We start from the raw sequence: 20,223 nt of genomic DNA, 5'->3' as shown, positions 1-20,223 counted from the left end.
ACATTATGGTAAATTAAGTAAATACAATTACGAGTATATTTCGCACAGTGATAATACCAACCTTATCTTTTGGGCACGCAAATGCGATTCTGCCAAATGCTGTCCCGTGGTCCACCGGTCCTCCGATATCCCGCAACTCCAGCTTGCACTGCAAACCCAAACTAATATGAGAAGCGTTCCTCTCACCAGATAACAGGGCACATTTGCATTCAAATTCATAAAAGTCTGATTTTTTTTTTGTAATAAAGATGGCAACAAACAGTTCACAAAGTCTGTTCACAGCTCTTATGATGTGACTGACATTACTGGGAAAATAAATAAAAAAGTTTGCCATTTCAGGAAATCACTAGTAGAAGGTGTATCCATAGACCGCTATCTGTGCACTAAAAATCTGGTAGAGTTGAAAGTGAACCAAAATCAAATGTGCAGTGCTAATCAGTTCACCTCGAATACAAATAATGTTTTGACAAGCCTACTATTTGCTCATCTAATCTGGGCGACACAGTGGCTTAGTGCTTAGCGTTCTGCCTTGCAGTCCCTGAATCGAATCCTGGCCAGGACACTATCTGCAAGGAGTTTGTATGTTCTCCCTGTGCTTGCGTAGGTTTCCTCCGGGTATTCAGTTTTTCTCCCACACTCCAAAGACAGGCTGGAAGGTTAATTGCCTCCTGTCTAAATCAGCCCTGCATGCATCTGAGATAGGGACCTAAGATTGTAAGCTCTTAGGGCAGGAACTGATGTGAGTGTGTACTATGTAACATTCTACTACACAATTCTACTAAATTTGCTTACCATTGTTATAAATCATGAACAAAAAAACAACATATGGCAATTAAATGCTGATTAATAAAATATGTCACAAAATAAAAATACTCTCTGAATTTGAAATAGAACAAATCTTTTAATTAATATATGAAAGATTCCCTTGCCGCTATGCTAAGATTCCTTTGAAGATGATCTGGTATTTGGGCACCTCCCAATCTATATTAATTAGTATAGGATTATTACTAATTATATAATATATCATTAGTATATACTAAAACAAAACTGACAGGGTTATTCACAAAAGGGAGACGAGTTAGGAGACAGGAGAAGTGAACAATCTAGTTGACCTGGAAACATTCTTCAATTCAGCTCACTTTCCAGGTCAGCTATGTTGTCCTGGATTTTTCTCTTCTCCAGCCTTCTCCAAACTCTTCACCCTTCTGTGAATACCCCTGTTAGATCTTCAGTTCTTTGCTGCATGTTTCAAAGTGACAAAGCAGTAACCTGGCTCCATTATGACAGAGCACGTATTACCTGGTTGTCCCCATAACCCAGCAACACACTCTTTCTGCTCTCATCCTCATGATAGATCTTCAGGCCCAGCAGATCATGCCAGTAAGCAGTGGACTTCTTTAGGTTAGAAACAGCAAGAGTGACTTTCTGAACAGGATCTAAAGAATAGATAAGATGTTTTGTAAACATTAGGTTTGCTTTGAATGGATTGTGCAATAAAATGTTGTTTTCCTTGCAGTATTTTCCCTGAATGCTTAGGCCCGGTTCACACCTGGGCGTTTTGTAGCGCGTTCCTACGCTCTGCAAAACGCTCAAACACCTAAATCCCATTATTTCCTATGGGTATGGTTCACACCTGGGCGTATTACAGGCCGTATGAACGCGCTACAAAACGCCCTACCCCCAAAGAAGTACAGGAGCTTCTTTGCTGCGTTTTTGTCACGCGTTTCCATTGGGACACAGCCAAGTAGCCCTCAGAAACGCGCGTTTGTTGCGCTTTTTTTTACCGTGAATTGCGGTAAAAACGCGCATCACGAAACATGCGACAAACGCGCATATTCGATATGCCCAGGTGTGAACAGAGCCTAAAATGAGTTAGCACTCTTCTGTAGGGTCATACTGCTCCAGGGCCCATTTTATGAAGATATAGCACCGTGATTGCTGAAACCTTGTTTAAATTCTTTCAATTTCTAAATCATATGTAAAGCATTTTACTAGGCATAAAGAGTATAGCTTATCCTATATGTGACTAAGGATTAGATTATGTCACATTCTCTGCTGCTTTGGAAGACACTCACTAGAAAGTGCATACTGAGGAAGGAAGACATGACATACTGCCCTCCCCTAGGACATTCAGCCAACAAGGGAGTGCAGGACACTCACATTCAGCTAACAAATAATGGGGAGGCACTCACCACTATGCAGGAAGAAAGGTAAGCACAGTCAAAATGGATAGCACAGGCTCAGAGAATGAGCAGAAAGAGGGAAAGGGGAGAAAGGCTCAGGGATATACACACAAGAGATCAATATGCCCTAAGCAGATCCTCTGGCTGGTGGATGTTAGTTTGGACAAGGGCACCTAGAAAGAGCTATGATGTGGAAATATTGGCAGACACTAGAAGTCAAACTGTTCTGTTTCCATATTTCAGCTGGCGGATGCCTTATTGACATTACATTCTTCTATTTCTGTTCCTGCTGCCTTCATCTCTCCTTGACTTCTTCTGGAAATACTTAGCTTTCCCCACTGCTTGTTTTAAATAATCCTTCCTCTTCAAATGCTTTCACAGTTTCTCTCTAGCTTTGTTCTCATACTTCTGCTCACATTTGTCAACATGCTGAACGAAAAAAATAGAACAGATATCTCCATCAATAATACGAGCGTGAGCTCATTGGCTGCCGGCTCGGTTTGTTTGAAAATTTTCCGACCGGCACATTTGATCAACTGGTCGAGGGATGCCAGCTGATAGCGGCACCTACTGTGCGAATTTTGGCAGGTTCCTCAAGAACCGACTGAAATTTGCACAGTGTATGGCCACCTTAAGGGAATGCAAAAGCATCTGAAGTGGGTCACCCACCATGAATTCTGAATGTTCTCGGAAGCATCTCAAACTAATGTCAAAAACATGCTGCATTTGCCCATCAAAGCCTGTCAACACTGGTCTTAATAGAAACAGATGCAAGGGGTTTTTGAAAATATCATGTTTAGAAAACATTAAGTTGAAAGCACATTACCTGTGCCAGGTTGAGCTTTGTCTTCCAAAAAAAACTTATATCCCCCTGGTGCTTCTGTCTCGAACAATCCAGGAGTAACTTCAGACAGTGGCCAGTTATGCTGTTTTGCATTGGCTACAGCCTGGCTAGACTGTAGTGTGAGCCCCTGTTGATACACACAATAGTAATAACATGTCAAAATGTACATTTAGGAAATAAGGATAACACATGGAAAAAAAAAGAAGGACACGGTTTTCATATTCTGTATGTCAAGCAACAAAACATTTGTGGCTATAGTTTCCTCAGAATAGGGCAACTTAAATGCTATATAAATAAATAAAATATAAATAATGAAACAGCATATACCATACCAAGAAGTCATTGCCAAGGCGATACACCCCAGTTCCATAGTTGTAGGTCAGTTCAACAACAAAGTGGTTGTCTTCGGAACCATATCCAATCATAGTTTTACTCCACTTGCCATCATACGGGCTGGAAAATACATACACTTCAATAACGCTTGGCTGCACCAAATTGTTTTAAAAATGTTTTACAAATGGCCTGTGCCTAAAAATCCACATAACTGCTTATAACTATAGAAAACTACTGCATATATAACCTGTTATCAGTCACTATTCTGACTCCGATTGTTGTGATAGCGAAATATATCCCTTGCTGAGACCTCTATGCCTGGCCTGTATAAGCAGATATACTCACTGCGGACAATCCTTGTCAGATAGCTGAACTCGTCAATACCGATTCATTCAAAAGAGGTGTTTATTCTTAACATCAGGATTACAGCAGATGATAGGAACAGCAGATGACTGGTTATAGTATTGTGCGCTCAGAAAATGATGCCTTGTCTATCATACTGCGCAGAGTATATGTGTTCTAGTTACATGTGGCCTGTAGCTGTGGCCATGACACAGGAAGTACTGCACTCAGGAAGAAGGGTGGGGCTACATACAGAGGAAATACGTCACAAAGGGAACACAGAACAGATTTGATACCAAGAAAGGCCACTAGATGGCAACATATAACTAACTATACAAACGTCCATAGGAAAATGATATGGACAAAACAATCTATATAAATTCTCATCTATATAAACTTTTATGACATATTCTATGCCCCATTGGGGCGGCACAGTCACAGCTGACACTGTTCACCTCACCTTCTGAAAATGCTACTTGTTTGGCTGTTATATCTTGTTAAATACCTTGATTTATGGAAATTTCAAAACCGAAATAAATAAAAAAATTGTCATGCCAAAACCGAAAATGTTTTTGAGATATTTTTGATAAACTTTTTTATTTTGTATACTTATTTATGGATTCATTTTCTATTAAATATTTTTATTTTTTACTTTACTTTTAGGGGCTTCGGGGAAATATTAGGGATCTAAACAGACCCCTGATATTTCCCTTTTAAAATAGAAAAAGAGATTGTGAACACAAAGTCCTCAATCTCTTTTTCTGTGTCCCCTGTTATCAATGAACAGGAATCCTCTATACTGAGTGTTCCTGTGCATTCATAACACGAGGACAGAGTATGTTTACTATAACCACAATCATGAATGAACAGGAGGTGATGTAGATCACTTCCCATTCATTCATAATTGAGGATATAGTAACCATACCATGTCCTCAATTATGTACAAACACTCAGCGATCACTGATTGCTGAGTGTTTGCACTCGTCTCCTCTCTGACACGCTGTCACCTCGTATCTCAGCTTGACAAAGAGGCAAGTACCTCGAAACGCGTAGCGCTATCTGAACCCACTGGGCACCTTCTCTGACGCTCAGCGGGTTCAGCAGACTCCAACACACTGCGGCCCCCTTTGTCTTCAAGTGCAGCCTCCCGTACAGTCTGACTTACTGACACTCATCCAGCGGTCACCACGCACTGCTGTTGAGGCCAGGTCTGGCCATCCCAGGCCGCACAGCTCTAACATCCGATCGTTCCTGCCAGCCCTACACCATCTAGGCACGCATCCATCCATCCCATGGTCACCCCACTTTGTACCCTTGCTAAGTCACGCTCCACACGGGTATCACAGAGGATTTCCTCCTGAGACACAGGGACACCTCAAACGTAAGTCTCTCTATACAGTAGTAACGCTCTAAAAAATATATCTGTGTATGACGCTGTCACAGGAGGCTGAGCGAGCAGTGCAGGGAAGAGAGCTCAGCCTCCTGTGACAGCGCTGGCTGTCTCCACCCACACGCTCGGCCGCCTGTGACAGTTTCTCTCCTCCCCGCTGGGACACAGAGCAGCGCCCAGCCGGGAGGAGTGAAAGAATGGATGCACCGATGTATCAGCAGGAAAATGGCACTTTCAGCATTTAGCCAAAAGTGCCATTTTCAGCCGATATGTTTGGGCGGCCGATATATCGGTGCATCCCTGATATATATGGATTGCAGTAGGGCAATGCTGGATTGGCTGGATGTGCGAGTATGTCATTTTAGGATAACCCAGCAAACCACATCTCAGGGTAAGTTAGGATTGCAGAGGGATGTTAGTTTAGATTGAAATGCTTCTTCCTAGACTTTAAACCTAATTGCTATAAGTTCCAGCACACTGTCACAACATTTTGCAATACCTTATTAAATGAGCCCGATAGCAAACAACATGCTAGGAATTTAAGTTGAACTCATTTTAATTAATCATTAGGATCCCCAACATAACTATTAATTAATATATAAATCTTTCCTGAGAAATTGTTTTTCTTTCTCTTGGTTCAACCTATCCCCTACATTATGTATTAACATGCGGGGATCACATAGCATGCTGTACCCATTGCAAGTAGCTTTACAACCTTCTTCAAATTCTTCATGCCGTAGAACCTGTAAAGAACAATTGGTAACTTTTAGTATTTTCCAGTTTAACGGAATCACAAGTGGCAAAAAATAAAAGTACAGATGAGCGCTTCAAAGTCTCGCCCCTAGCCTATTAAAGTACTCCACCTGTTTCCTGCCCCACAATTTTTTTATCACACCACAGACAGAATGTCTACAGATATACCATGACCTGGATGAATGAGAATCTTCACAGACAACACCTCAGGCAGCTTCATGTTCCAGGCAAGAGTAGAAGGGCATTTCATTTTGCTACCATTCATTTTGTGCACTGTAAACAGATGCAAAAATATCCATTGTGTGGCCTGTGGGATAATATTACTGATGTGCAATGTACATTTTCCTCAAGGTTTACAGCTAGTGGTTGATGCTCCTCAGAGCATCTAATGTAGTATTTGTCCAGGGTGAACAGCAATTGCCCAGGGTTATAAATCAACCCCCTAGTGTCAGATTAAAAGAAACCCCATTTTCTGTTAAAATAAACATGATATGCCTTGTATCATTTCTATACAAGCCAGTTTGTTATGTAAAGTGGATCTCTGGCCAAAATCTTTTTTTTCCTCTCATTTTGGACAGAGTTGGAAAAGGTTAAAACCTCTGTTAAGTTTTTATTGCTGAAAACGTCACACAGATGTCACATTGAGAAAGGAGAGCATTACTTCTCCAGGATGTCCATGTGATCATGTATTCCTCTGCATGCTGAAGTTCTGTCTATTTACATCCATGACCTTAGTGACTTTTGTGAGCCTGCATTGGAGTGCTGGCTTTGTGTTGCAATGTTTCTATTTGTTGCCTTAGTTCCTACTGGGCTATTAAGGATGTTCGAGGGCTTAGGTGACCCCAGTTCACCTGAATACACCCAAGCACACACAAAACTGGGACTGTCACGCCCTTCCCAACCCTGTCAGTTGCCCATTTGTGATGTGCAGCTGCAGGGCAGAGAACGGGGGGTGTCAATGACAGTTTTGCATGGGTTTGGGTGAACTCCGGTGAACTGGGTCTCACTAGTAATGAGTCTGGGCTTGGTGCAAATCCAGTTCACCTCAGTTTGCCCACGCCCACTTGAAACTCTGACCACCATCCCCATCTTCCAATGCAATCAGTGTTGGCAGTTGCAGTGGGGGCATTCCTTACCCCTTTGTGACATATATCTGCAAGGTGGGAAATGTGCCTCCCAGCAACTGATGCTTATTTCATAATTGATTAGTTGGCAGATTATTTTTTGGATTAATTGGATAAAAAATACATTAAATACCATCCTTAATTTAAAATAAAATTACACAAATGCAGTGTTACAAACATAAAGTTTACTTCAGAATAAAACTGGAGGCACGATTTAGTGCAATCGCACTGCACTGGAACGCAAAGCATTGTGTTACCATGGGTTCCAGGGTGGACGATAACACTGTGGGTGGGAGGCGCGTTTGGGGTGCCATTGGCTCTGCAACACACCTCCTGCAGCAGAATTTGTCAGGCCGAAACCGAAAATTAATTTTTTTCTACCTTTTATACATTTTTTTGAAATAATTGTACTGTAAGCACGATATTTGAATGGCTTCAGCCAGGGAATGACAGCTGCCAGTGGCAAGATTGTGCAGAGGGCAGCTGAATGTACATACAGCAGGTAGTGGGCTGGTGCAATAGCCAGCCTGCTATTGGCCATTCCAAATTGCAATAGCCAATAGCAGGCTAGCTATTGCACCCACCCACTGCTTGCTGTGCCCTCCTGCCAGCGTGGAGGAGAGAGCTAAAGGATCCAACCAACGAATCGATAATGAGAATAGTCGACAACTATTCTTATTATCGATTAGTTGCTTGCAGCCCTAGATTTCCCCTCACTTTAGGGTGACAGTCTCTCACTTCCTGTTGTCTGCAGAGCAGGAAGCAAGGGGAGATCTCCCCCCATGGGACAGCAAAAAAAAAAAAACTTGCCAGGAGTTTCCATTCTTTCCTAAACTTTTTTAAAAAGGGTAATAGATATGCTAGAAAAATGAAGTCACATAAAAAGATGTGGGTGTGATCCGTTATTTCCAGTGATTCCACACATTGTATTAGCATGGCATGTGGAAATGTGTGGAGCACATGTTCATTGACCAGCACAGAATGGAGTATTAGCTCAGTACTGATTTATTGGCCTCCTGGGTGCGGTTATTAGCACACTGGAATAAAGGCCAATTGGTTAGAGATCACTGCATTCTCCAACATGAAAAGTCATTCATGTATACCAGCCTTGGCAACCTGCAGATATACAACTCCCAATATATACTGACAGCTATGAGACAGGATGAGATGCATGCATAGGGTTCCAATGGCAAATACATCCTTTTCATAGTTTAACTATTGGCCCATTTCCCGTGCCCCAGACCAACAATGCCTTTGCACAGGTTCCAGATGTTGTGCCATTTGCCCCAAATCATGTTAAAAGTACAATGCAGCAGTTTCTATTCATACCCATTAGCATGTGCCAAAATGATCCAGTCCTTGTGATGATGGTGTGACATATTCACCATTCTTCAAGTGGGGTAAATACCATAGTGATTACTATGAGATACTGAAGAAGGGAGAGGGGGATGTGCATGGACGCACAGTGCACCGCTAACGTACAACAAAGTGTCATGCTTAGGTAAAGAACTTAAAAAAAGAGAACTATGAGGTGAGTGCTTTACACTCATCCTCATAGTTCTAGCCGACCTGTGACAATGAGACTGTCACAGGTCGGCTCAGTAGATCGGGAGGTGAGCGAACACATACCGGCGTTTGCTCACTTCTCGATCCTGTCACGGCCCTCTGCCGTGACAGGGGAGGGGCTGGATTCCCACCTCCCAGCTCCGATCCTCCAGCGCTGACTGGCGGATCGGACGGGTACAGCTGGCTCTTCCTCTAGATAGGCAGAGCCAGCTGTCACTCACGCAGCTGGGCGGATCCAGACATAATTTGTCGGGACCCGCTGCAGCGTCTCAGTATATAGCGAGCTGTAGCTCGCGGTATACTGAGCTTAGGGTAACGGGAGGACGCTAGTTTGTTTCCTCCCGTTACCCTAAGGAGAACTATGGGGAAAATTCTCCACCTCTCTCGGGAAACATCGGGGAGTGGATATTGACATTCGAGTGGTGCGGAGAGAACCGATTTGAAGGTTAGGAGAAAGCCGCGGCCAGCTGATTCATTCAAACTAGAGCTGCAGCTAACGATTATTTTCAAAATCGATTAGTTACCCGATTATTAAGTTCGGTTAATCGGATAAACAATAAAATACATTTTAAAAAATGGCTCCAGTGATGGACTACTAGTTTGTATTGAGATTGCACTCCATCACAGGAGCAAGCTTGGAGCGGTGGAAAAAAAAGTAAAAAAGAAAAAAAATAGCGTGGTGTGCAATATAGTGAAATGGAAAGTGTAAATGTATACAGCAATGAATGCAGAATGGCACCGACTATAGAGGACTACAAATCCCAGCAATAGTACATTATACAGCGCAATGCAGAATATCACCAGCTATAGAGGACTACAACAAATCCCAGCAATAGTACATTATAGCTGGTGGTATTCTGCATTGCGCTGTATAATGTGCTATTGCTGGGTTTTGTAGTCCTCTATAGCTGGTGGTATTTGGCATTGCACCACTGTATAATGTACTATTGCTGATGGTGCATTGCTCTGTATAATATACAGCACAATGTACCATCAGCTATAGAGGAATACAAATCCCAGCAATACATTATAGAGCACCATGTGTGGGAAAGTGCAGGCTTACCTGAGCAGTCTTCCAGCAACTTGCTTCTGAGATCGGACCTGTCTATCGGCGGCTGTCATCCCCCCACACCTGCTCCTCCTTACTACATCTCCCCGCGTTCCTGTGCCGATCGTGGATGCGGGTGGGCGGTGAGTGTGAGGAGGTGCGGCGTGAAGAGCGTGTGTGGAGCCGTGAACAGGGCTAACTGAGCAGAAGCCGATTAATCGATTATTGAAAAAGTTGACAACTTTTTCAATAATCGATTATAATCGATTATGCCGATTAGTTGTTGCAGCCCTAATTCAAACCGAAGAAAGCGGCCGATTACTATCACAGGAGAGATTGTTTTAGAAAAAGACTGGTGGACATTGAGAAACTAACCGAATAAGAACCTATGTTTATGGAACATACCAACTGAGGGAAGTGAAATAATTCGCCACCGCACCGTTTTTTCAGTATAAGCAATTGCCGGGTGGAAGGATTTGCTGACTGGTTAGCAGAATCAGAGGTGTTGCTATTCTGATTGTGTCACAAAAGTCTGTTCGTCAGATTAACACTTGAAATTGATGTCACTTGTTTATGTATATTCACTAAATAATTAATATGTTCACCAAATAACGAAATGACACGGATATTATGGGAGAAAATAACATATTGATTTAATATTTCTTTTTCACAATTATTAGAGGAAGTGAAGTGGTTACACTATATAGTCTAAAAGGAAGCAGTGCATTTTATTAGTTTCACTTGAACAGAACACAATGTATTTTTGTACAACACGAGGTATATACTCACTTTTCAACAGATAGTTTATTTAATTACACTCACATACCGAGCGCAACATAATAGCATCATCATACACAGGTTTATCACCAGACATTGTTGCAGCTGGTTAAACTTTTGAAACACTCCTAGCGCGGCTGTTGCTGTTCATATGGGGAAAAGCCCTAACCCGATAGTTCTCCTTTAATAAGTATCTAGAAATAGGTGTACAGTGCTTACTTGGCTCTCACATATAGGCAGAGCCCTATCAGCTATCCTTCACCCCTCATAAGGAAAGTTTACTGACCCCTCCACACACATGTTCTCCCTGCAGCACTGTGCTATCATTGCCTCACTCCTCCCACACAAGACTGTCCCACCCCCCTCACCTTCATTCCCAGGACATCTCTGAAGAAGCGAGCCGTCTGGCCCCTGTCACCAATCTTCAGGACATAGTGCAGAGCTCTCTTGCCTCCCATCCTTCCTGTCACAAACACCGTCTGGCACACAGAGCCTGCGCCTTCTGATGACGACATGACTTGTCACCATGGAGATCAATCAGCGGACGCCAGTCAATGCGGCTATAATGTTCTGAGTGCTGGCTCGGGACCGGTAAAGTTTAGCTGATAGACAAACAATACATGAGGGAGCAGTGTTAATCAGTTCAAAATAAAAATATGCTAACATCTAACCTATACGTGAAGTACGATCCGCCAATCCCAATGTGGCTGCCGCCTTAGCCTCGTTTGACGTCACTGAATGCGACAGGTCAGTGATGGCGGCGCTCATGAGAAGCGTGCTGCGCTGTAGCCGACTGATCGCGGTTCAGTTGCCCGGGAATATACAAGTGAGGCGTGATGTGAGGGCCCTGAGGAGGACTCCGGTGCGGGTCATTCCCCCGGAGAGAGAACGGAGGAGCCAGACGCAGGAGAGGGGGCCCCTAACACAGCAGAAGGACAAGAGGCAGGAGAGTGGGCCCCTGACACAGGAGACAGACAAGAGGCAGAAGACGGGGCCCCTGATGCAGAAGGACAAAAGGCAGGAGAGGGGGCCCCTGACACAGCAGAAGGGCCAGCCGCAGGAGCAGCAGCGCTATCAGCCTGTCTCTGAGGACAGAAGCCAGAAGAAAGACAGAGCAGATGAGACAGATGTTCCTCAGAAGGTCCAGCCACAGGAGCTGAAGTATGAGAGAGCCCGCCCTGGAGAAAACAGGCTCAGGTACTTCTCTCCTCTGTGGAGTAGTTAAAGGGGTTCTAAACCCTCCCATTTTTTTGCCTATATCTACTGCTATAAAGCAGTAGATATAGGCAAACAGTTTAAAAAAAAAACAAGCTAAAACAGCGGTTTAAACTTACCTTTTTTTCTTTGCGCGCTCCCGCGTCGAGAATCAGGAACTGCTCGTGCGGCCGGAAAGGATCTAGGGGAGGGCGCATGCGCAGTTCCGTTTTTCAGCCGGGAGACGAGCAGAGACGCAAGGTAAGTCTATGGACGCGTGCACCCGCATGCAGACACCGCTGGATCGGAACTGCCTGCAAGCAGAGAGGTGTCAGCGCTGGATCGGAGAGCCGCCGCACCGCTGGAGGGACAGATGAAAGCATCAGGAAAGAAGAGGAAGATCGGAATAAGATCTGGAGAATTTGGAGGCCAAGTCAACACCTCAAACTTGTTGTTGTGTTCTTCAAACCATTCTGAACACATTTTAGCAGTGTGGCAGGGTTCGTTATCCAGCTGAAAGAGGCCACTGCCATCAGGGAATCCCATTTCCATGAAGGGTGTAATTTTTGACGAGAGGATGGTGGAGCCCGACGAGCAGCTTCCCGGCCGGCCATTGTAATTACATGGCCGGCCGGGAGCTTTACATTCATGCGATCGAGCGCCTCTAGACGCCCGTTCGCTTGTATTACCAGCAGCTGTCACTGCCGTTGCCGGTCCCGAGATCCGCTGTGCCCGATGCGGCCGGGACCGGTACGGCTCTGTGACAGGAGATCAAAGGGAGATCGGTACACGGTACATCTACTCTCCAGTCCCGGAAGGCAGGAAGTGATGTATAATACATCACTTCCTGCATTCAGTGTCACTTTTCAGCTACAGAAGCTGATGAAACAGATATCTTGGAGACACCTGATGTCTTCATAAAGAGGCCCTGTCATGTAAATTTGCTATCACACAGGGGGCTTCTTAGCCCCTCCCCCATGTGATAGCAATAAAGTTGTGTAAAAAAAAGTAATACAAAATTGTTTTTAAAAAAAGCTTAAAAAAGAAAAAAAAATTGTTTAAGTCCCCCGCACATACACATGCAGATATGCGTCGATTGCACCTATTGTGCCGAACATGTTACATATAACCGTGAACGTTGGAGTGTGAGCAATAATTTTAGGGCCATTAATCACTGATAACACTAAACTGATGAGCGGTAAAAGCGTTTTAAGCGTCGCCTATGGCCAATTTTCAGTGTGGTTGTTTTTTTTGCGATTTTGAGGGCGCATGCAATTTTAAGGTTTGACATGTTTGTTGTCTATTTACCCGACCTGACCCCGACTTTTATGTTTTACCAAAAATATGGGTAACAATAGATGTTTTATAACATAGGGGGAAAAAAATGTTTATTCTACAATTTACGGTAGTTTTTCATTATATAGTAAAAAAATAACCCCCCTGTGGTGATTATATACCTCCCAAAAGAAAGCTCTATCTGTCCCCCAAAAAAATGTTAACATAAATTGCAAGGCTATAGTCCGGTCATTTTTGACTGACTGGTGAGACACCCTAAAATTTTTCGTGTGTGTGTGCGCGTGCCCACACACACTTTTGTTTCAAATTCATCTGAGGTGCAAAGGGACAAGATTCTAAGTGCATATTATGTCAGTTAATATGCACCTAAATACTCCTTACTCATGTGTAAGTGTTATTTAGCATAAAACACACCTGAGATGGTTCCTGCCTGAACATACGCCCATTTTATTACATCAATGGTGTTTGCATCAAAAGCTGGATTGTGTCATTGTCTGTTGTTTTGATTGAAGTGAAACTCGACTTTAGAGTCTTTGTTCTAATCTTTGAGAATGAGTAACTTTACATTAAAAGCAGTTGGAGAGATGTCAGGGACGGCTTATTTTAAAGCTTTGTTTATTGCGTGTTATGAATATGTAAATTGATGTCCTTAGTCTGGACGTAGGTACATGTTAATGGGCATATAGTGCCAATATTCCCAAGACATGCTGGGAGGTTAATTGGCTCCTCTCTAAGGCTGGGCACACACCTTACAACCATTGCAAGACTTTTGTCTTGCGATGGTTGTAAGGTACTTAAAAAAACGTACGATCTGCCTATCTTGCATAGGTAGATCGTACTTGCGATGATCGCAAGCCACGCCCCCTGAGGGGCGGGCTTCCGATGACCGTAATGCCGAACGGGCAGTGTGCGCTTGCGCACACCGGCCCGTACGGCTGTTATCGTACGGACATGCCACAAACCCGCCGAACATCGTACGATGCTCGGCGGGTTTTCGAACATGTCCGTAAGTTTAAAGTCGTGCGACCTTACAGTAGTAGAGGTCGCACGGCTTCCACACACCTTACGATAATCGTACGATCGCGGGATTTCCCGCGATTATCGTACGATTATCGTAAGATGTGTGGGGACCTTAAGTTGGCCCTCTATGTATACATGTGAGATAGGGATCTTAGATTGTAAGCTCCTTGAGGGTAGGGACTGAAGTGAATGTGCAACTATGTAAAGTACTGAGTAAATTGTCGGCGCTATATAGATACCTGTAATAAATAAATTAATAATATGAGACACAGAGACAGTTGGGGAAGAGCTACAGACCCGGATTTGGTTATTGACCTGCTCTGTGCAATAAAAAGGTTTCTGTGCTCAAATTCAAATAACTTCCATTTATATATGTTATGTATTATGTAAGTTGTTGGGATTGGAGCACAGACATCTCTACATTTTTATTGGGACGCAGCTCAGACTTATCCTCGCGCCACTTAGGCCCGGTTCACACCTGGACGTTTTGTAGCGCGTTCCTGCGCTCTGCAAAACGCTCAAACACCGAAATCCCATTATTTCCTATGGGCATGGTTCACACCTGGGCGTATTACAGGCTGTATGAACGCGCTACAAAACGCCCTACCCCCAAAGAAGTACAGGAGCTTCTTTGGGGCGTATTTGTCGCGTGTTTCCATTGGGATACAGCCAAGTAGCCCTCGGAAGCGCGCGTTTGTTGCGCATTTTTTTACCACGAAGCGCGCATATTTGATACGCCTAGGTGTGAACCCAGCCTTATACCTTCCCAGGTTTCAATTAGAAACTGTGTCTGAAAACAGACAACTTCTGCTGTGCTAGTTTGCTAAAAAAACATAGTGCTCTGGAGATGCTTTGTCACAGGTGCACCCTGCATTAAATGTCATTTTATAAAACAACAATTTATTATAAGTAGTAAAAAAAAGAAGAGATTGGAAAAATAAATATAAAATGTCCAAAACCATTATAGTTTCCCCTTGAGATAATTGGCAGTGAATGGGAGTTCTGCAGTCTAGTAAGTACAGCAGTGAATCTGGGACTCGCGTAACTACCCAATCTTTTAAGTCAGAGGAGGGCAACTTTGGCACTCCAGCTATGGTGAAACTACAAATCCCATCAAGCTTTTGTCTTGACTGTGGCCAAGGTTTGCTTCCCCTGTTCTAAATGTTCACATTATCTGTGATATGTAAATATATATTAAAGTGACCTATATAACTAATTTTCCTTCTGGATTCCAATGTTTTTTTTTTTTTATATCTTGTTGATGTCTTCATTCTGTAGTGCCCCCTTTGAATGTGTTCTGTTTATCTAATTTGGACTTTTTTTATGCTTTAATATATAGCAAAGTCGTTTCAATAGCAAAATCCAAATCGTTTCGGGATCGCCATGGACAGGTGTTACTGGAAGGCCAGAGGCTGCTGCTGGATGCTTTGGAGACTGGAGCTATTCTACAGACATTGTTCTTTAGTAGAGTTGATCAGTTGAAGGCCTTGCCTACCGATAAACTTCAGAAAGCAAACCTCATCAAAGTGAAATTTGAAGATATTAAATTGTGGTCTGATGTTGTTACACCCCAAGGAGTCATGGGTAAGTGAAGATTGAAGACCGCTAAACTATTATTAGACCCATTACACAAATTTTAATCTGTGAGTCATATTTACATTCTGTAAGAAAGATTTGCAGCATTTCTTATCTGGGCAATATATCCTTCAGAATAACACATTCACAATGTGATGAGGGACTCTCTCTTTTACTGGGTGGCTACATTGCCTCGTGGGGTCTCCTCGGGGGCCCAGCATAGCTACCCATATGTGAATGCTCAAACAGGCATCTCCTTCATAAGATTACTGTTCAGCCCACTAGCTCATTTTTGACTGCTGGTTGCCTGATCTCCACCCAAAGGAACATGGTTGTGAGTATTTCTTGTATGGCAGGGGTAGCCAAACCTTCGGCCCTCCAGCTCTTGTGTAACTACAAGTCCCATGAGGCATTACAAGACTCTGACAGCCACAGGCATGACTTGCAGAGGTATGATGGGATTTGCAGTTTCATCACAACTGGAGGGCCGGAGTTTGGCTACCCCTGTTGTATAGGCAAGAAGTGGGGGAAAATCTCCCAAAGCAAACAGACAGAAATAATAACTAAAGCTTTTAGGTTTTGATTTCAATGATGTCTTTACACCCCTTTAACATTACAGAAAACTGTTGAAACTACTAATGTTTACAAGAGTTCTGTAGCATTTAATTGATCATGTGAAATTCTATTATCCTTAGGAATCTTTAGAAAACCTGACCATGTAAAGATGAAATATCCAGAAGATCAGCTGAAGAACACGTTACCAATGTCTCTCATATGTGACAATATCCGTGATCCTGGAAACCTGGGTACCATCCTGAGATGTGCAGCAGGGGCTGGCTGTAACAAAGTTTTGCTTACAAAGGGTAATGCAGAAGACATGGCCCTGAGCTAATGAATCCATATGAATTTCTGTGTAGTACAGGGATTCTGCTAGCTGATTTGTTCTTTATGCTTATATTTCAAAGTGCTAAGAGTGGGGAACAAACTGACATCCTCTAAAGGTGCCCATACACTGCACGATTCTCGGACGAGAATCGCGGGAAATCCTGCGATCGTACGAGAATCGTGCAGTGTAAATGAAGGCGTGCGACCGTTTCTACTGTACGGTCACACGTCTTTTGTCTAAGGAGCATGCTAGAAAAGCAGCCGAAAATCTTATGATTTTCGGCTGGTTTGAATAATGCTCGGGAGACAAATGCCGAACGGGCCGGTGTGCGCACGCGCACACTGCCCTTCAGCATTGCTGTCATCGGAAGCCCGCCCCTTAGGGGGGTGGGTTTGCAATGATCTCAAGTACGATCTGCCTGTCCAAGATGGACAGATGGTACGTTTTTTTAATTACTTTACAACCATCGCAAGACTAAGGTCTTGCGATGGTTGTAAAGTGTATGGCCACCTTTAGGCAGGGATTTCACGTTTCTTTTTCTACGGGGAAAGGTTCACTTTAAAACTCATTGGTTTTGTATTATATTAGATGTATTTTGTAATTGCCAAGGTCAGTGATCACAGCATGCAGTAACATTTTGACTTTATCGTGGTCATAATATAATATGATTGCTGATTAATAAGTGATACTAATATTCACACATAGCTATTTGGCCTGTTATAGAATCCCCCAGATACATTATATTGCCAAAAGTATTGGGACACCCCTCCAAATCATTGGATTTAGGTGTTCTGTGAAATTTCCTTGCTACTAAACATTCCACGGCCAACTGTTAGTGGTATTATAACAAAGCGGAAGCAACTGGGAACAACAGCAACTCTGCCATGAAGTGGTAGGCCACGTAAAATGACAGAGCAGGGTCAGCGCATGCTGAAGCGCACAGTGCGCAGAAGTCGCCAACTGTCTGCAGAGTCAATAGCTACAGACCTCCAAACTTCATGTGGCCTTCAGATTGGCACAACAACAGTGCGTAGAGAGCTTCATGGAATGGGTTTCCATTGCCGGCAGCTGCATCCAAGCCTTACATCACCAAGTGCAATGCAAAGCGTCGGGTGCCGTGGTGTAAAGCACGCCGCCACTGGACTCTAGAGAAGTTGAGACATGTTCTCTGGAGTGACGAATCACACTTCCCTGTCTGGCAATCCAATGGACATGTCTGGGTTTGGAGGTTGCCAGGAGAACGATACTTGCCTGACTGCAGTGTGCCAAGTGTAAAGTTTGGTGGAGGGGGGATTATGGTGTGGGGTTGTTTTTCAGGGGTTGGGCTTGGCCCCTTAGTTCCAGTGAAGGGAACTCTTAAGGCATCAGAATACCAAGACATTTTGGACAATTTCATGCTCCCAACATGACTGCGCACCAGTGCACAAAGCAAGGTCAATAAAGACATGGATGAGCAAGTTTGGGGTGGAGGAACTTGACTGGCCTGCACAGAGTCCTGACCTTAACCCGATAGAACACATTTGGGATGAATTAGAGCGGAGACTGGGAGCCAGGCCTTCTCGTCCAACATCAGTACCTGACCTCACAAATGTGCTTCTGGAAGAATGGTCAAACATTCCCATAGACACACTCCTAAACCTTGTGGATGCCTTCCCAGAAGAGTTGAAGCTTTTATAGCGGCAAAGGGTGGGCCAACTCAATATTGAACCCTACGGACTAAGACTGGGATGCCATTAAAGTTCATGTGCGTGTAAAGGCAGGCGTCCCAATACTTTTGGTAATGTAGTCTGTGTTATGCAACCGCAGCACATCCTTTAAAATGTCAGTCCAACCTGTGCTTGTGATGCTGCTGCCAGTTCAAAATTAGGTCTTTTACCATTCGTATACAGAATACACTGCTTGAATTTGGTCCCAGTCATTTGACCAGTTTTTTTCAATCGACTTATCAAAGTAGCCGAAAAGGAAGGAAGGAGTCTGGAAAAAAAGCTTCTGTTAAAATACAATAGTCCGATGTGTGTAGGGAAGGATTTCCCCATCCCTGCTAAATATTAAGTGTTTTTCATTTACTTACAAATAGATTTCATGTACCTCCTGGTCCAGTTCTGGCACAAATAATGTAATGTGCCAAAGTGTTGCATCCTGGGAAGGTTACATCAGCAGTGTATTTCTGGGAAATCTCACGAGATCTCAGGAAGTAAAGGGGAATCTAGTAATCTGCCCTTAGTAAAACATGGCCACTGTCGGAAGAAAAAAGAAACAAGGTATGTAAAGAATGCAAAGCCGGCAATTATCTAGAAGTATGTGTTTGTAGATTGTCATTACTAAACATTTCTGAAGGTGTGTTTGTTGTTATTGTAAACATATGGGCATGAAGTAAACTTTTCATAGGTGACTGACATTGTTAAACTCTCCTTTTGAAGATGACTGATTGCCCGGCTTTTACAACGATACAAAGACATCATTACCCAGTCACTAAGCTAGAAGTATGCAGTCAGGAGATGGAACGTTACTAGCTGCAGGCTTGTTCTGGATCGGTATTGAGGTCAGAAACAGCCAGGCATCTAGCAGTTTCCGGAAGTCGGCCTGTTTTCCCCTCAGTATAATTCCAGTTACACTTATTACAAATGTCTTGTTTTGAGTAAAGATTATGCTTATGTAAAGAAATAAATGTTTCTGAAATGATCCCATGATTTTGGTTGTGGAAAGTTACATATTCTGTTTTGCAGGTTGTGTTGATGCATGGGAACCTAAAGTGATCCGAGCAGGCATGGGAGCTCACTTTCGCTTGCCAATTATCACCAGCTTAGACTGGGACACCATTAGCAACTACCTCTCCGAGGATACCAAAGTGTTTCTTGCGGATAATTTTTGGAAGAATGTTTCTGATGAGGAGGAGTTTAAATCCGGGAAAGCCATTGACTACGGCTGGATCTCCAATGACCCTAGAAGCGTTGGTTACATTGAAGGAGAGGATTATTACTCTTCCGGTGATGAAGGGGATGAGGAACTGCAGGATATTCCTAAAATTCCCATACAACATTATCACCATCCATGGGCTAAGGGTCCAAGCGCAATTGTGATTGGAGGGGAGACTCGTGGGCTGAGTATAGAGTCACTTCTACTCGCTGAGAATTCAGGAGGAAGGAGGCTGTACATTTCAGTTGTACCTGGAATAGAAAGCCTAAACTCTGCTATGGCAGCTAGTATTCTTTTGTTTGAAGGAAGAAAACAAATGCAGGAGAAAAGTTTTCTTGCTACACATGGCAAACAATAATTCGGCTCTTGCTACATTGTAAAGCAGAGCATGGACATGAATTGTACACCCATTGCTTATTTTTTTTTCTATACAAAAAGGTGACTGTTCCGTTGTGCATTGCAGCACTGTCAAACACAGCCGACTTTGCTGACATGGATGCCAAAAATATGTGATTCAATGGGAAAACTGTTCTGTTTCCTCTGTGTAATATACATGAAGCTTAAACTATTGTACATTGATAAAGGGGCATTTTTTTATAGATTAAAAAAAATAAATTCCTCACTACCAGAGATCCAGGGGGAAAAGGTTTGGTGTTTTGGTGTGGTAAACTATAACCAGGTATCACTAAAGGGTGTTGTATTACACATTTTTGGAATGCATTTCAGTCCTTTATGCTGGTGCAAACTCATGGATCACATTAGATTAATGAAGAATACCAGTGAAACATTTCATTAACCCTTGCAGTAGGGCTACCCCCACACTGTAAGGCTTAACTGCTTGTCTAGGTGCTAAAAATAAATATATACAGTGTCCTCACATCTATAGGCTTGTATAGAACGTGATGACACAAGGATTCTTAGACCACTGCAGAGGAGGGGGAGAGAGGCTTTAGGGACCAGTCTAAGAATAAGCCAA

The 20,223-nt window shown here is 43.3% G+C and overlaps 2 protein-coding genes across 2 annotated transcripts in view; one reads left to right on the top strand and one right to left on the bottom strand.

The window, feature by feature from the left end:
* GLOD4 (glyoxalase domain containing 4) overlaps window positions 1–10,853 on the bottom strand; it is a 17,812-nt gene extending 6,959 nt beyond the window's left edge. The window contains exons 1-6 of the mRNA XM_018566308.1: window positions 10,729–10,853; window positions 5,786–5,835; window positions 3,360–3,480; window positions 3,010–3,154; window positions 1,300–1,436; window positions 62–148 (exon numbers count right to left, since the gene is read on the bottom strand). Coding sequence (XP_018421810.1) covers window positions 62–148; window positions 1,300–1,436; window positions 3,010–3,154; window positions 3,360–3,480; window positions 5,786–5,835; window positions 10,729–10,818 — 630 coding nt within the window. The 5' untranslated portion in view covers window positions 10,819–10,853. The remainder of the gene's footprint in view (window positions 1–61; window positions 149–1,299; window positions 1,437–3,009; window positions 3,155–3,359; window positions 3,481–5,785; window positions 5,836–10,728) is intronic.
* A 261-nt stretch (window positions 10,854–11,114) lies between these two features.
* MRM3 (mitochondrial rRNA methyltransferase 3) lies at window positions 11,115–19,609 on the top strand. Its single transcript, XM_018566307.1, has 4 exons — window positions 11,115–11,557; window positions 15,210–15,454; window positions 16,141–16,308; window positions 19,058–19,609. Exons 1-4 carry the CDS (start codon window positions 11,115–11,117, stop codon window positions 19,603–19,605), a joined length of 1,404 nt encoding a protein of 467 aa, XP_018421809.1. The 3' UTR covers window positions 19,606–19,609.
* Window positions 19,610–20,223: the final 614 nt, after the last annotated feature.

Source organism: Nanorana parkeri, unplaced genomic scaffold (genome assembly GCF_000935625.1).
Source record: "Nanorana parkeri isolate BGI_ZX_2015 unplaced genomic scaffold, ASM93562v1 scaffold935, whole genome shotgun sequence".
NCBI classification, from domain to species: Eukaryota; Metazoa; Chordata; class Amphibia; order Anura; family Dicroglossidae; genus Nanorana; species Nanorana parkeri.
The sequence above is the reverse complement of the archived record's forward strand: the minus strand, read 5'-3'. Positions and strand labels throughout refer to the sequence as shown.

What these genes read in the sequence shown, in the direction of transcription:
- MRM3 (XM_018566307.1), top strand. Translation starts at nt 11,115, where the DNA reads ATGGCGGCGCTCATGAGAAGCGTGCTGCGCTGTAGCCGACTGATCGCG. An exon ending in TACACCCCAAGGAGTCATGG is followed by an intron (nt 15,455 to 16,140) that starts GTAAGTGAAGAT and finishes TATTATCCTTAG; the next exon opens with GAATCTTTAGAAAACCTGAC. An exon ending in CAAAGTTTTGCTTACAAAGG is followed by an intron (nt 16,309 to 19,057) that starts GTAATGCAGAAG and finishes TCTGTTTTGCAG; the next exon opens with GTTGTGTTGATGCATGGGAA.